Below are 16,573 nucleotides of genomic sequence, written 5' to 3'. Positions count from 1 at the left end.
ATTTTGAGGCGTCAATGCAGAAAGGCATAAGCATGATTATGTCCCATTACAGTATCATAACCACCGATTGCAACAGCGATTTGATTGAAAACCCCTCTCTCTCTCTCTCTCTCTCTCTCATTAATACTTTTTTCATGCACTTGTATGCGGTTATATGACCAGCGGCTATATAATTTTGAAAAGAAGACACACAATTTAACTGATTTTCCTTAATCTATGAACGCTTAGATATTTAATCTCCACGCCTAAAAGCAAGCAGAAAAAAATATTTTGTATGTCTGGGATTAAGAAAAACCTCAGAACTAACAGAGCACTCAGACTATACACACGACAGGGTGACCACGGCAAGGTGTGAAAATTGACCACCTGTGTATATGTCTGGCAGTCGCTGAAAAGATTCTTTTGTATGTCTGGGATCAAGAAAACCCTCAGAACTAACAGACAGCGCTCAGAATATATACACGACAGAGTGACCGTGGCAAGGTGTGAAAATAGTCCACCTGTATATATGTCTTGCAGCCTCAGAATAAACAAATATAAATGGCCGGGAAATACAATGTGAAACAAAAGTGTTTGATTTTATTTTGAAAACAAAATTAGTGATTATAAACTACTGCATCATCAACTTTGTATGGTAGACAGGAAGGGAAACAAACAACCATATATAGAGTAATTGTCTATCCTGTTATTGTCCATCCTGTCTCATGGAAATTTGTAACAGGAAAGACAACCTTAAGAACAGGAGAGACTAGTATTTTATAAAAATAAGGATTTTAAGACATTTTCATTATTTATATAGCAATAACTTTACATAAGATATTCAATAAAGTAGTATGTACAATAAATTAAACTTAAGTGAGGATTTTTGTTTTAATAGTTTATGTTATCACATTAGAAGTGATTTTGCAACAGGAAAGATATACCATTGTTACAGTACGTACAAATTTCCAAAATAACAGAAGAACTATGAATATCTGTTCACTTGTCAGATCAAAACATTTTTCATATCATTTTTTTTAACAATCATTTCATATTATAGTTTTTATTACTTACAAACAGATAAATTTTGTTAGTAAATGATGTCAAAATATATTTTTGTAACAGGAAAGACATGGGCTGTTACAGGATAGACAATTAATGATTGTATTTTTCTTTAAAGCATAATCATGCTGATTATTATATATAATCCATGATAAAAATATATGTCTTTGAATTATATCTCAGTTGTTTAAAAATCAATTCAATATCTAGTGATTATGTATAAATATATTAAGGCATTTAATTCAGTGTAACAGGAAGGACAATAAATTGTTTCTCAAGCAACATAATTTTTCCACCTTTTAATTAATTTAAAAATATTTGATCTGCAGTTATGTAAACTATTTTTATTTTCAAAAAATTATAGCAATTTCGTTGAAAAATGAAAGTTTTCTTTTGGGATAGGTAAAAATGGGGATGTCAAATGCTGACAGACAGAAAAAATACAGACAGAAGAGAGATGCCTCTCCAAACCGAAGACAGGAATACCTGTTGAAAGAGAAGCAAAAGTATAAAAGAGACATTGAGAGAAAAAAGAAAAAATGTGTGAAAGATATGACGGAGAGAGAAAAAAGAAGTGCACGAAAGAGATGGAGGCTTTACAAACAGCAAGTTCGAGCAAAGCAAAAGAAAGTTTCTGAAAGTAAAAGTCCACCTAAATCTCCCTCAAGCGCATGTTCTTCACATCAAAAGTTATCAAGAAAAGAAAAGAAAAATAGGGAAAAAGCAAAATGCTATCGAGAGAATAAATTATTAAAAGATAAGATTGTAAATTTGGAAAAGAAACATGCAATTTACAGAAAACGACTACAGAGAGCAAAAGAACAATCATCGAACGATGCCTTGAAGGGAAATGTATTGACTCCACGCTCAAAGACCAGAAAATTATTGAGAAACTTTTCCAAGAAAGAAGTAAAAAGAGCATTATTATTTCATAATGCTCTCATTGATCAATTGAGGCTTGCACACAAGTTGAGACAAGCAGTTTCTCCTGTTCCAGGAATACTCAGTGGTTCTATCATACGCAAGTACAAACTGAAATCTGTAGCAATGAGAAGTTGTGGCATACATACTCGAAACAAGCTATTACAGAGATCTTCACTGTCCAGACGCATGTACAAAATCGTTCAAGAATTTTATGAGAGGGATGATGTTTCGAGAATAACAGCTGGAATGAAAAATACAGTGACAAAGAAAAAATCAAAAAAGCAGCGCCGGATACTATGTGACTCATTGCAAAACCTTCACCAGAAGTATCTATCAGAAAATCCCCCAATGAGCTATTCAACATTTTGCAGGCTTAGGCCATTTTGGGTTCTATTCCCATCAGAAAGGGACAGGAACAAATGTCAGTGTAAATTATGTGAAAATACAAATTTCATGTTTAGAGCCTTGAAGAATGCTAATGTATTGGAAGCACAGAGCTTAGATGAGCTTTTGGAAGGAAGAGAATGGAATTATGACAAAAAGAAAAGAAATGATGAAATACAATGGGAAGAATGGACAACTAAATCTGAAAAAAGAGAAATCAAACGTGGAAATAAGTTTGAGAGAAAAAATGTTACATTCACAGTCAAAGAAACATTTTCTAATAATGTTTCCAATCTGGTAGACAAGTTTGATAACCAGATCAAAAGGTACAGGAGTCATAGTATCAACATCAAAAACCAGTACAGGTATTACAAAGAAAGAAAGGAAAATCTGGAAGAGAACAGTTGTTTGCTTCATATTGACTTTTCAGAAAATTATGTTTGTAAACTCAGTAATGAAATACAAAGTATGCACTTTGGGGCCTCTAAAAAACAGCTGTCCCTACACACTGGGATCTTTTACATCGGCAAGAATGAAAAGCAAACATTTGCAACAGTATCTGAAAGTCTTGCCCATAATCCTGGGGCAATATGGGCTCATCTACGGCCGATTCTACTAAATATCAGACAGTCCTCAGACGTAGAGAAGATCTACATATTTAGCGACGGCCCAACCACACAATATAGACAGAAATGTAATTTTTTCATGTTTTCTACTGAACTACACAAGCTTGGCTTTTCTTATGCTGAATGGAACTTCTTTGAGAGTGGGCATGGGAAAGGAATTCCAGATGCAGTAGGGGGGAGTCTTAAACGAAAGGCAGATTCTAAAGTAAAGTTTGGGTGTGACATTACCTCTGCAAAGACTTTTGTTGATTCAGTTGCTGGGGGGGGGGGGGGGGGAAACTGATGTTAGTGTTGTAGGAGAATCAGAAATAACAGAATATCAAGAAAAACTGAATCAACTGACCCTCAAACCAATTACTGGAACAATGAAAATTCATCAACTAGTTTCTCCCATGGAAGGAGTCATCTTGTACAGAGATCTGAGCTGTGTGTGTCAAAAAGGAAAGGAATGCAAAGACCACCAGTTACAAAATAAAACATACAGAGAAGAATCCATATCAAAAGTAGCAGAATTCAAATGTGAACAAAAGAGGAAAACGTACTCAAAGAAACAAAAGAGAGGGAAAACAGCTTCATGCATGAGCAAAACGAAAGATGAGCCCGAAATTACAATAAAAAAGATATCAAAAGAAGAGAATTGTTCTACAGAAGAGAAATCTGCACAGAATAAAAACATTTTTGATATGTATCTACAGGAGTTAAAAAAATGTAAAACCTTTAATCAACTGAAAAATGTGTGCAACAAAGTCACTGATGATTTACAAGCTTTGCCATTAGATCCGAATTGTGTTACCATTCTGAGCAATGGCTTAGAGGTTGATGAATTAGCAGTGGATCGCTATCCTGATGATGTTCCAGACAAACGGACCTTATACCCATGTAAAACAAAAGCCGATGGGAATTGTTTACCTTCCACTGGTAGCATTTTCGCTTATGGGGATCCAAATCACACCAGTGAAATGAGAGTTAGAATTCTTCATGAGCTTGTACTGCACAAGGATATGTATCTGGACAATGACTTTCTGTCAAGGGGCTGTGTGCAAGATGCCAGTTGTCAAAAACAGTTGCCTAGAGTATATGCCCAATACTCTGATATGTATGTGCCAGGAATGCTTCTTGACGAAAGAACAATCGAAAATATTTTCATAATGGAAACACTAAAGATACGGCTTGATAGGTCGTATATGGGAATCTGGCAGATTCATGCTCTGTCTTCAGTTTTGAATGCACCAGTTTTTTCTATATACCCAAAACTTGGAAATCCAAATGTACGATTGGATTTGAACAGAGTAGTCTTGCCAAGGAATTACGTAAGAGTTGAAGTGGACCCTATGTATATCTTCTGGACATCAACACGGTCCGACATGACCTCAACAAATTGGATCCCAAACCACTTTGTGGCAGTGGTACCAATTGATGTTTGTCGAAACAGAGAAGAAAGCACAGATTATCAGCAAAAGAAGCAACACATTGAAGCTGATCATATGAATAAAATAGAAGAAGATGGCACTTCAAAGAAGAAAGGAGTACAAGAGAAGAAAGAGTTAGAAAATGGTGTGAAGCAACAGGTTGAATCTGATCAAGAATCAAACTCAGAACATGCTTCAGATATGAGTAAAATGGAAGACGATGGCACTTCAGAGAACCTAGGAGTTCAAGAGAAGAAAGAGTTAGGAAATGGTGTGAAGCAACAGGTTGGAGCTGATCCAGAATTAAACACAGAACATGCTTCAGATATGAGTAAAATGGAAGAAGATGGCACTTCAGAGAACCTAGGAGTTCAAGAGAAGAAAGAGTTAGGAAATGGTGTAAAGCAACACATTGAAGCTGATCGTATGAATAAAATAGAAGAAGATGGCACTTCAAAGAACCCAGGAGTACAAGAGAAGAAAGAGTTAGAAAATGGTGTAAAGCAACACATTGAAGGTGATCAAGTATTAAACACAGAACATGCTTCAGATATGAGTAAAATGGAAGAAGATGGCACTTCAGAGAACCTAGGAGTTCAAGAGAAGAAAGAGTTAGGAAATGGTGTAAAGCAACACGTTGAAGCCGATCAAGAATCAGACACAGAAAATATCGAGTCATATTTAGGAAAATATGTTGTTGTGTCCTATAATGGAAGTGCATATCCAGGCTTCGTCAAAGAAATTAGATATGAGGACATATATGTCTCTTGTATGCACCAAATTGGTAGAAAAAAAACCAATTGCTTCTTCTGGCCAAAGACAATTGTTGATGAATGCTGGTATACTCTGGATAACATATTGGCCATCATTCCAGAGCTAGAAAAGTTAGATGGGAGTACCCACTACAAAATAAATGACAACATCTGGAAAAAAGTTACAGGAAAGTGAGACAGTCCATAGTCATACATAAAGCTTACAAATTTTTGAAGTACTCTGTTAAATGTAATCTTTTTATTTCACTCTACATTGTCCTTCCTGTTACTTCATTTTCTTTAAAAGTTGATATTTTCTTATGCAAATATTATTATAGGAAAAGTTTGTTTCTTTTGTATTTTACATAGTACTCAGATATAAATCTGTTATTTAATTTAAATATCAACATTAATTTCCACTATTGACCAGATTGTGTTATTAGGAGTCTCTCCTGTTACAGTTGTAAACATTTTTCAATATTTATACTATATTTTTCAATATATTTTACTTCTTCACAAATGTCATTATATATTAGGAACACCTTAGTAAATTTTCAGGGTTTTTTATATTCAGTGTTTAACCAAATGAAGATTTTGATCTGAATGTACACAAGAAGTCCCTCCTGTTGCTTATTTTGTTCTTTCCTGTTACACTTTTTACTGTAAAGATTATAAAACTTTTATCATAGTATTTAATGGTATTGTTTTAGGTTCATCTATATTTCAACAGCATATTAATTGACTCCCAACTGTGAGATTGATGCTAAGTTTACTATCAATCAACTTTAAATCAGAATTACGATTTTGTAACAGGAGAGACTTGTTTAATACAATGTACTGTCTTTCCTGTTGCGAGGCTGTCTTTCCTGTTACAGCACCATAAATATAAAAATATGTTGCTTGTGTATATTTCTTTTAGGTTTGAGTCTACACATGTGCTTAAAGTTTCATTTCTGATCAAATATAAGCATTTTGAGCTTTATACTTATCTTTTTATTCTGTAAAATTGTGAAAATAACAAACAAAATGTTTACCTGTTTGAAAATTTTCTATTATTTTATTGTAATTTGTATTTTGCTTCTGTTTCATTGAAAAAATGTTACTGGTTCTTTATTTAACATGCTTTCACAATAATGTCTGAAGAAATTTTGGAATATTTTTTTGCTTCAATTTATTAAAATTTGTATTTTCTTATGTGTAACAGGTAGGACAACATTTAAGTATGACCAGTTCTTTGATTGTGTTATACTCAGAAATCAAATAATTTCTAGGTGGGAGTTAAGTGTTTTTGTATTCTTCAGATATGTGTTTATTGTTACAATTGAATAAAATTATTTTTCAACACAAGAAAATTCTTGATTTTTCTTAAATTTTATTTCTGCGTTTTTTGATAATGACTCATATACTTACCTCAAAAACTTCTACGATCCTTGTAAAATCTTACAAATTAATTATTTTTTAATGAAATTAACCCTGTGACCTTCAAAATTATTCAACATATGCATTATAAATTACGGTTTCTACTTACAAATATTCTTATCTTAAAAAGTTCGCACCGTTTTTCAAAATCTACGATATAACATCAAGTTATTTCATAATTCAGTTGTGAATTTTGACATGATTATGCCCTTGCAATATTGAATTTTTTAAATGACCTCAAAACCACAAATACATCTGCTTGTACCATGCGACTGCCATATCACGTGACCACTATGAACATAAAATATTGTACTGTTATATATATATTTTAGAAATATATTGCATTTGAGTGACTGTTATTGATTTTAAAAAGGACATGCCAGTTTAACTAAAGTATACGTGTTTTCATCACAAAAATTTGACCATATTTTTATTGACCGCCTTAACTGCACTGCGATGCGATATGTGCAAGTGTGATGCAAGATACTCCATTCTGAAAGAAAATACCTCGCAGCCTCCGATAGGACATTTGCTCATATTCACGTCATCTTTGTGTTTCTGGTTCTGGTGTCTTTTCAGATTCCTTAAGTTAGCGAAAGTCACTGGACACTCGGTACAACGTACCATCCCCTTTTCATAACGTTATCAATGTAGTAATCTTCTTAACTTCTTGGTTTGTTTACTGATCTTCCCGTCCTCGTAATCTGATACTTTTTGCTAGTTGAGCCCGATCTTATTTTTGCGTCCTTGCCCGATTGAAATTCGGCGTTCGTGCCCGACTCTAATTTGGCGCCTGCGCCGGATCCTAATTCAGTGTCGGTGGCTGGTTTAGGTTTCTCTGCTCTAATTTATTATTCTGCTGTTTTTCACTTTTTTCTATTTCTATTTTCAAAATTTGTTTTTGGTGCTACTTCTGAATCTTTGTTTTGGAAATCATTAAATGAGGCAATTCTACCTGCTCTTCATTTTCTTTTTCTGCATAAAACCAATTTACTTTATTTTCCCCTCTATATGGTTTTAGATTATCTGCATGTACGACAATAGATGTCAAACTTTTCTTGTGCTGGATTTTGTAAAGTATACTGCTTAATTTTTTAGTCATAATCCACGGACCATTCTAATTTCTACTTTTTTCTGTTTTCTTCATAAAACATTTATTTTCTCCATACCATGTCTCCCACTTGATAATTTTTCTCTTTGACATTTAGACCATACTGTTGGTTTTGTCTTTCAGAAGATTTGTGTTGACATTTACAAAATCATGTGTATCAGTTAGCCTGTTTTTCAAATTTTTAGCATAATCTGTTCTAAGCTCGAACTTTTCTGTAATGTTTTTAGACAAAATATCTAAGGGTAACTTCATTTCTCTGCCAAACACCATTTAGTGCGGTGTCACTCAAGTACTTAATGGGGTGTCGCTTTGCATGCCATGGTGATATAGTCTAAATGAAGGTACCAGTCTCGCTGATTTGTTTTTATGCATTTAGACAGCATGTCTAAAATTGTTTTATTCATTCGTTCAACCATGCCATTAGCTGCAGATCTGTAGCTCTCTGGTTGAAAAAATTCGGATAGACAAACCAGAGAGCTACAGTTCCAAGCGTTGTAAAAACCTCCGATTTACGCCGCCGTTTTTGTGTCGCTCGCTTCGGGAATTATATCCGACTTTAAAAGCATTCAACCGCCTAAAAAATTGGATTTATTACGCAGGACAGTTAAGGCAACAATTTGCTTTCAAACAGCAGTAAAACGAGGTCGTTTATTTAAGCTTTATTTTTTCTGCATGATATATTTTTTAAAACTATTTATTGACTGATTTTGCAAAGATATGGGTCACTTTAACTTGACCATGTCTAAATTTGACTGTCACGTGACTTTTCAGTGTCACGTGGGCATCTTTTAGACAAGAAACGTCAATGCTAATTTGAGACAAAAAAGACAAGGGCAAGACAAACAAAGTTTGGAGTAAGTAATACGCCTACTTATTCAAAATTATATATACATCATAGAAATCAATGCTCATTCAGTTGTAAAATTCGTTTATTATGCAAATTCCTAAGAAAACTGGCTACTTGTTGCAAAAATAGCGCGTTTTTGTACATTTCGATTAAAATTACAAATTAAACCTTCATTTCTCAACAAATGAGCATCAGTTTTCATTAAGTACACGAAAAAAGGAAGAAAATCATACCAAGTTCAATAATATCTATAGCCGCCTTGCCCTTGTCTTTTTGCATTTAATTTGACAGTCAGTCAGGTCTCTCAAATCAATACACATTTCAAACGCACAAATGATCCCAAAAGGGGAGATAACTCTATAAGCGGTAACTCTTCTGAAATAGGCGCGGTGTCATTGTATCGTCTAATCCGAATTTATTTTGCGATAGATTTCATCAGTACATTATGCAAATGATTATTAAAACGTAGTGTTTCTGTTTTAACTTTATAAAAAAGGACAGTATGGTTACTATGAATCACCCGCATTTCCTCTGTTGTAATCATAGACGTAAACAAAAACAGTTTTGCATCATATTTTAGGTTACTGCATGCGCGGAGTTAGTAGTTTCTTAATTTTAAGGGAAGGAAAGAAAAATATATGAGACCTATTTGTGCAAAATTATCTGAGGGGTAGGCTGGGTTGGGAGAAGCCCTTCTATAATAAGACAGACATATAACATGATTTAAATTTTTCTCATAATATAAAAAATAACCCCTACCTCACTGTACAATATGGTCAGGGGTATGTTTTGATTATAGGAATATTTCATGTCGGGAGCATGTCTGTGCCTCATGACTCAATGTTCATATACAACACTGATGTCTTGAAATATTTTCCGGGGGGGGGGGGGGGGGGATGGTTCAAGGAATTTATTTGCAGGTGGCCAGAGACCAAGCCATATTACTATGTGAAGTGTGAATTAAATTAGAATTATCCAGGGGAGAGGGGCTATATACACATGATGAATGATTTTAAGGTTATACTCATTTTCTCTTTTTTTTTTGGGGGGGGGGGCATTTTTGGTTCACATGAATATATAAAATTTAAATAATTTTGAACTTAATCTTATGCGAGGGGATGAAGACTCTCTCCCCCCCCCCCCCCCCCCCACCCCTTTACATCCTTAATGCATGCAAACAGCATATAGCTGACTTAGGTAGATGTCTCCTCTCCTCCATTTCTTAAAAAAATAATGAATATAAAAACAATTATACTTGGCTTATTTGTTTTATTCATGTATACTAAGAAGATAAATTACTTTCTGAAAGAAAAATAATGATAATATGTTCAGTGACAACATTATTTTAAAATTGATATACCCATATATGCATGCACACTCAACAATTTCAATTTCTTTTAAGTATGATATGATGTCATTCTGTTTATTGTTTGACTCCTTAGTTTGACTCCTCTTCTCTCTCCAAAAACACAGTCTTCCTGTTCTTTAAGTCCAGGTTTTTATTTTCATCATTTTCATATTTATGCAAATCTCAAAACATAGCAGGTAGCAGCTGAAATGAAAATGATTTTTCAGTGAGTTTAACATGTAATCAAAATGACTGAAAGATTAAAATGGAAGAATTATTTTCTACAATTTGACAAACAATGGAATTTATTTATCTTGATAAACATTTTATTCTGTTAAGATTTGCATTCAGGTTTTGCACATGTTCAAATACAGCTTTAAAACAGTTTTTTGATGATCGACACCTTCACCCCTGTTATGTGCAAGATTACTGTGGCCCCTTTATTTTACTCGACAAAACCTTAACAGTGCACTTCTCTCTCTCTCTCTCTCTCTCTCTCTCTCTCATATTAATGATTTAGGTATACAAGATTTCTATCTAGCTAGTGCAGTTACAGTGAAATCATACCATGTAATGTTGATATGTTCAATGTTGATGAGCAATTTTTAATAATGAAGTATTAAAAATTGTAGGTTTAAAGTTTTAAATTTAATCATTTTAAAATTAAACACATATACACACATACATAGGACTACATGTTAGCAGCAATTTGAGCATTCTGTTAAAGGTCTAATTTGCATGAATGGGTAAAATGATAAACACTTTAATTATTATTTGAAAGTTTCACATGCACATTCTAAACAAACATACCATGTCCATATATAGATTCCTCATTTAGAGAAATCAGATGAAGGATGTCACATGCAATTCAATTATATTTGTATATTATAAGATTTCAGACAGTGTTATGTTCTGAGTGATATAAAAAGCTAGTAATGATAATTAATGTGCATGAACATTTTATATCAATTGGATGAATAAAATGTGTAAATAAATTGTCATAGAAGAATATTCAACACAGAAGAAACATGTCATTGATCGGCTGTTTATGAACGGGTCAACTAATTTTTAGAAAATCAAATCAGCTGTATATAATCCTTTATCCTGTACTGTACTGATATTCAGGAAACCAGATCAGCTGTTTTTACAGTCTCACTTTGTTTACATATACAAACAACTGCATGTAGTCAGACTGAGTGTAGTGTAAAGCTATAGCATTGTCTGTACAAATGCTATGAACTGATTCGATCGTGTCGATTGAACTTTCTGAAGAAAATGAGTAACAATTTAACGGACCGACAATAAACTTCTACATGTACATTGTACAGTATAAATGTAAACAATGCAGTCTCTTCTCATTGTTTGAACGAAACAACGCAATAAGTTGATCAGAAATTCATCCACTGTATAAAAACACATTAAAATAGTTACTTAGTTATCCGGTCTATTACAAATACACTGTATATCTATTCTACATACCTGATAAATCATCGAAAGATCGTTATCATCGGGAACACCAGCTACACGTGTTTACATCGTCTGATGAGCGCTTTCAGGACGCAGATTCACACCCATACGACAGATGTGATATCGAAATTCTTCGTATATTCTCGTTGTTGTAAATTTATAGATACACATATGTGTAATTCGTTGTTATAGGTTTTCCCATGAAGTATTAAATCAACCGTATATTTTGCCAAAACTACCGTTTTCGGTGCATTTTCCATATATGGAAATACAGATGCGGGGCATGTATTATGACGTCATATCTCATTAACCCTTCATTAGCATATCAGAGCGACGTGTAGCCTTATCTGCACTGCGTAATTAAACATATAGTTTACCCTAACTCTGCAAACTTTGTTTTCCTTTCAATGGTTCACAACGGCCATCCTTCGCCTTGGAATGTCATCGTTTTGAAAAAAACTCGCCTTATGACAACCATGTTTACCTAGTAGCGTCGATTTACCCAAATGAACCCAAATGGCGATGAAAGTGGAAAACAATTATAATAAAATCCTTATTACTAATATTATCACTTGTTTTAGTAATTTCATGGGATTGTTAGCCGTTATTAAGAAAAATAAAGACCCAAATGGTGACCCAAATGGCGATTCAAGCGGAAAACAATTATAATAAAATCCTCATAATTTAGGGAAAATTGGAAAAATAAAAGCCGAAGGTCCAAAACAATAATTAAAATTATTTCAGTATATCTTTAAAAATTGTTTTTGAAAAAAAAAGATGAGCATTTTATCTCGATTTGTAAAAGTATATAATGTATGTAATTATATTCAAATAATATAAATATATATATTATATAAAAATAAAACAACTTTTTAAAATAATTTCAATTATTGTTATGGACCTTCGGCTTTTATTTTTCCAAATTTCCCTAAATTATGAGGATTTTATTATAATTGTTTTCCGCTTGAATTTGGGTCCATTTGGGTAAATCGACGCACCCGAGATCTCGCTACTAGGTAAACATGGCTGTCATATGGCGAGTTTTTTCATATCTTTTTACATATTTTATAATTGTAAATACTCGTCTATAAATTTATATCACTGGCTGGCACGCGATTGGAAAATTTTTTATAATGCATAAAAATCGATTCAAGATAAAATATCTCGAAATTTTGATCATTGGCCTTATATAATGTTAATGTCGAAATAATACAGACAATAAAAACTGTTTTAGGCAATCAATGGTTTGGAGCTCCTATTAGTCAGTTTTTTGAAAACCTCGATCAAATAGGGGTACAATTATGGAAATTGATAGAGGAAATTCGGACTAAATTAAATTTAATATATGAGCTTTAAACGATTTATTCAAATATAAAATTAGTAAAGCTATTAGTATTTTATCATTTCCAAACCTGCAAATTGTTCTATTATTTTTAATATTTCTAAGAACGCAGCACAGTTAAGGCTGTCAATTAACTCCGTTCAGACAAAAAGTACGGGAAATGTGCATTATGACATCACAGTATATTACAAACCTCGAAAGTACTTATTAATCTATTTATTAGTAAAATTAACTTATACTAATCTTTTAATTAAAAACAACAAATGCTATTACTTACAATTTTGATGTCTGTTATATCGTACACACTGAAAAATAAGCGAGATGTCGTTCTCGCTGTACTACAAAATATGACGTCATATGCTTCAAAATGACGCATCAAGTTAAATCATTGAAGACTATCATGCAGTTTTATAGCGAAGAAAAATAAATGTCATACATTAACGGAAAAGTATAAATGAATATTTTGTTTTAAATTATTATTAGTAGAATGCTACCTATATAGTCTTATTTTCATTTTGTTAAAAGTATGCATCGTATAAAGAAGCCACCTCGGTTTTGTATAAAATATCGTATATCTAAAATCTGAGTACCTAAATAAATCACTTAATTGCAAGGGCATACACTTACCTGATCCCGACAAACTTTTACATGTGAATTTGAAATATGCTATGTAACTAAAAAACTACTACGATCCTTGTAAAATCTTACAAATTAAATATTTTTTAATGAAATTAACCCTGTGACCTTCAAAATTATTCAACATATGCATTATAAATTACGGTTTCTACTAACAAATATTCTTATCTTAAAAAGTTCGTACCGTTTTTCAGAATGTACGATATAACATCAAGTTATTTCATAATTCAGTTGTGAATTTTGACATGATTATGCCCTTGCAATATTGAATTTTTTAAATGACCTCAAAACCACAAATACATCTGCTTGTACCATGCGACTGCCATATCACGTGACCACTATGAACATAAAGTATTGTACTGTTATATATATTTTAGAAATATATTGCATTTGAGTGACTGTTATTGATTTTAAAAAGGACATGCCAGTTTAACTAAAGTATACGTGTTTTCATCACAAAAATTTGCCCATATTTTTATTGACCGCCTTAGCTGTACTGCGAAGGGCTTTATAGCATTTTCCTCCACTATATCTGGGTTTTAAGGATAGGCCCTTCGGTATATATCTTCAATAGCTGTCTAAATTCTCGCAATGACTCACCAGGTAGTCTCCTCCTAAGTTTGGCATCGGCAAGGTATCTCTTTTTCATGGCAGAATGTCCAAACCTTTGATTCAGTTTTTCCTTCAGTTTCTCACAATCCTTCTGTATAGCTATTACGTATGCGTAACTTTCTGACGCTCTTGCAAAGTACTAAGCAACACTCTATGGGATCTCTCAGGTTGCCATGAGTGTAAGCTCTCTGGAGGGGTCGTGGCTTCATCTTCTCCAGTCTGAAGCTCTCTGGAGGGGTCGTGGCTTCATCGTCCTCGGACTCCTCCAGGCTGATGCTCCCCAGGACTGGGGGATCGGGAGCATCCCAATCCTCATGGCAGGGAGCCGGGGGTGGGGGTGGCAAGAGCCCGAACATCGCTTACTGCGATAGGGGAGATCTCATGCCTCCACAGCTCGCGGTAGGCCCTCCTCAGGTCCGGGCCCAACCGGGAAACTAGGTGCGCCTGTACTCTCCAATGCAGCAGGAGAGCGGGATGCAGACGACCGAACAAAGCGAATCGGCGAGGTGTATCATCACCCACAAACCGACACAGCGCCTCCATGGCCAGGTTCAAATCGGTAGGTATGCCGGCGGCGGGCTCCTGGAAGACTTCGTCCGTGGGGACGTCCCTCGCCAGGTCCTCGAGGGTGGCTCCTTCTCCCAGCAGGTGGTGGGCCATTTACATGAGCACGCTGTACCGGTGGCTGGTCCCGCCTCAGGGGGTACAGACTTCCGGAACACGGGATGGAGGTGTGCCACCGTGACATGATTTATCATGGTGCGGGTCCGCACCAGGCACCCCAGGAATGGGCAAGTCGAGCTTGGCCCTCGCGAGCCTCTCCTCCCCGCGGCCCCCGGGAATGGGCAAGTCGAGCTTGGCCCTCGCGAGCCTCTCCTCCCCGCGGCCCCCTGGAATGGGTGGGCCTGCGGGGCCTCTTCATCGTAGTCATCACTCTCTCTGTAAAATAAAAAGAGCCTATTAATAGACATTCCCTCATACACGTCGGACACACGAACTGGTCAATGGTGGTGACGTCCTCCGGCGAGACGCCCACACACAGGCCGTGGTACCAGCAGTCGCACTGGTCACACTGGACCATTAGTTTTCCGTCATCAGGACGATGACAGAGGCAATAAAGCTCGGTATCTGTAGACGTTTCTGGTGACTTTTCGGTGGTGTCGGAGGATGACTGGCTGGGCCTCGTGGGTCGGCCTCCTCCTCGGTAGGGTTCCTCAGGAGTCTTACTCAGCTTCCGAGGACGTCCTCTGCGGCGAGCGGGTTTAGGCTGACTGTCATCACCCTCGACTGGGCCTTCGACTGCTCTTTTTCCATGAGAACTGGAGGGGGATTGGAGGAGGTTCATCCACCCCGGCATTGTAGGTTTCAATATCTTTTCATATCGTTATTTCACAGTTCCTTAAATTTTGCAGTTCGATCATGACTAGGTTTTGGTTTAATTTAATTGAAATCATCCCTTTTTGTTTCATTTAGAATGACACCAATTAACGGCAGTAATAGTGGGTCGGTAATCCTAAAGTTCATACATTCTTTATATCAGTTATATGAAAAACATTGATAATTAAAATAGACGTTCTTCAAAATCACTAAATAAAGATTTGTTTTAAAAGACCCAATACCACACCAAGGGCCCCAAAAAGGAATTGGAAAGTGTAATATTAATTAATATAATAATTTCAGAAGGGGAAAGGGGTAATCTGATCTCAGTAAATATATCTAATATTTTCACTATTTATAAGTTATCTCTCTTTTCATTATTCCATTTTTTTTCACCAAAAGAATTCCACCCCGGGGCTCCCATCCGACTGAAACAACTTCTTCCTCCCCGATGACCATCACACTCAATGCCTCTCAGATGACCACCACACTCGATACCCTCCGAGATGACCATCACAGCACATTCCCCACAGGTGACCATAATACCCAATGCCCCACAGATGACCACCACACCCAATACCCTCCAGATGACCACCACATCCAATGCAGAGGCCTCGAGGAAAACAGACTTCCCAGCTGCTAAAATCACTGCTGACCAAATCAGATAATGTATCAACACAGGACAAAAACTTGCCATCAACGATGACAGGAACAAGTTCTAGTTCAATTTCGTCAAGGAAAGCTGTGGACTCTCTCCTCTCTTCGTTGAGGTAGGTCGTTTAATCATTTGGTGTATGCGAGTCAGTTAATATATATGTTAATAACAAACCATTCTTTTTTTAGATTACATTTTGCTTCTATATATTACAGAAAAAATAGAAAGAGAAATGGAGGCCTTAAAGAGGAGGTTTACGGACCCTCATCTACATGTAAAAACGTGCAAGGAGTTTGAAGTTCTGCAAACGTTACAGAAAAGAATATCCTTGGAAATTTTTAATAGTAAATTATTTCACAGATAAATATGGGGATCTGAAACAACCTCAGAAGAAACGAGTAAAGCTCTCTATTTTACAAAAGTTTCCACTGGACTTTAAAACTTTAAAAACTGGAGGTTATAACGGGAAATAACTCTTGCTAACTTCAGACCACGCGAAAACTGTATATAGACTTTTCATGTGTTGTTGAGTAAAGAATGTTTTATAATAAAGGAAATTAATACCTTTCTATGTTGTTAATTGTCAAATATTGTGCTGTTACGTTTTTGTCCAACATTTGTGT

The 16,573-nt window shown here is 35.3% G+C and overlaps 2 protein-coding genes across 2 annotated transcripts; both read left to right on the top strand.

The window, feature by feature from the left end:
- Positions 1–1,449: 1,449 nt before the first annotated feature.
- On the top strand, positions 1,450–2,771 carry LOC136276156 (trichohyalin-like). Its single transcript, XM_066087264.1, has 2 exons — positions 1,450–2,598; positions 2,715–2,771. Exons 1-2 carry the CDS (start codon positions 1,450–1,452, stop codon positions 2,769–2,771), a joined length of 1,206 nt encoding a protein of 401 aa, XP_065943336.1.
- Positions 2,772–2,774: 3 nt separating this feature from the next.
- LOC136276153 (vertnin-like) lies at positions 2,775–5,332 on the top strand. The gene is given in 2 exon segments (XM_066087259.1): positions 2,775–3,245; positions 3,247–5,332. Coding segments are annotated over 2 exon segments (2,514 nt in total). The 5' UTR covers positions 2,775–2,817.
- The last annotated feature ends 11,241 nt before the right edge of the window (positions 5,333–16,573 follow it).

The sequence above is a fragment of the Magallana gigas genome, chromosome 1, assembly GCF_963853765.1.
Source record: "Magallana gigas chromosome 1, xbMagGiga1.1, whole genome shotgun sequence".
Classification (NCBI taxonomy): domain Eukaryota; kingdom Metazoa; phylum Mollusca; class Bivalvia; order Ostreida; family Ostreidae; genus Magallana; species Magallana gigas.
Note: the sequence above shows the minus strand (reverse complement) of the source record. Positions and strands in the feature narration are given on the sequence as shown.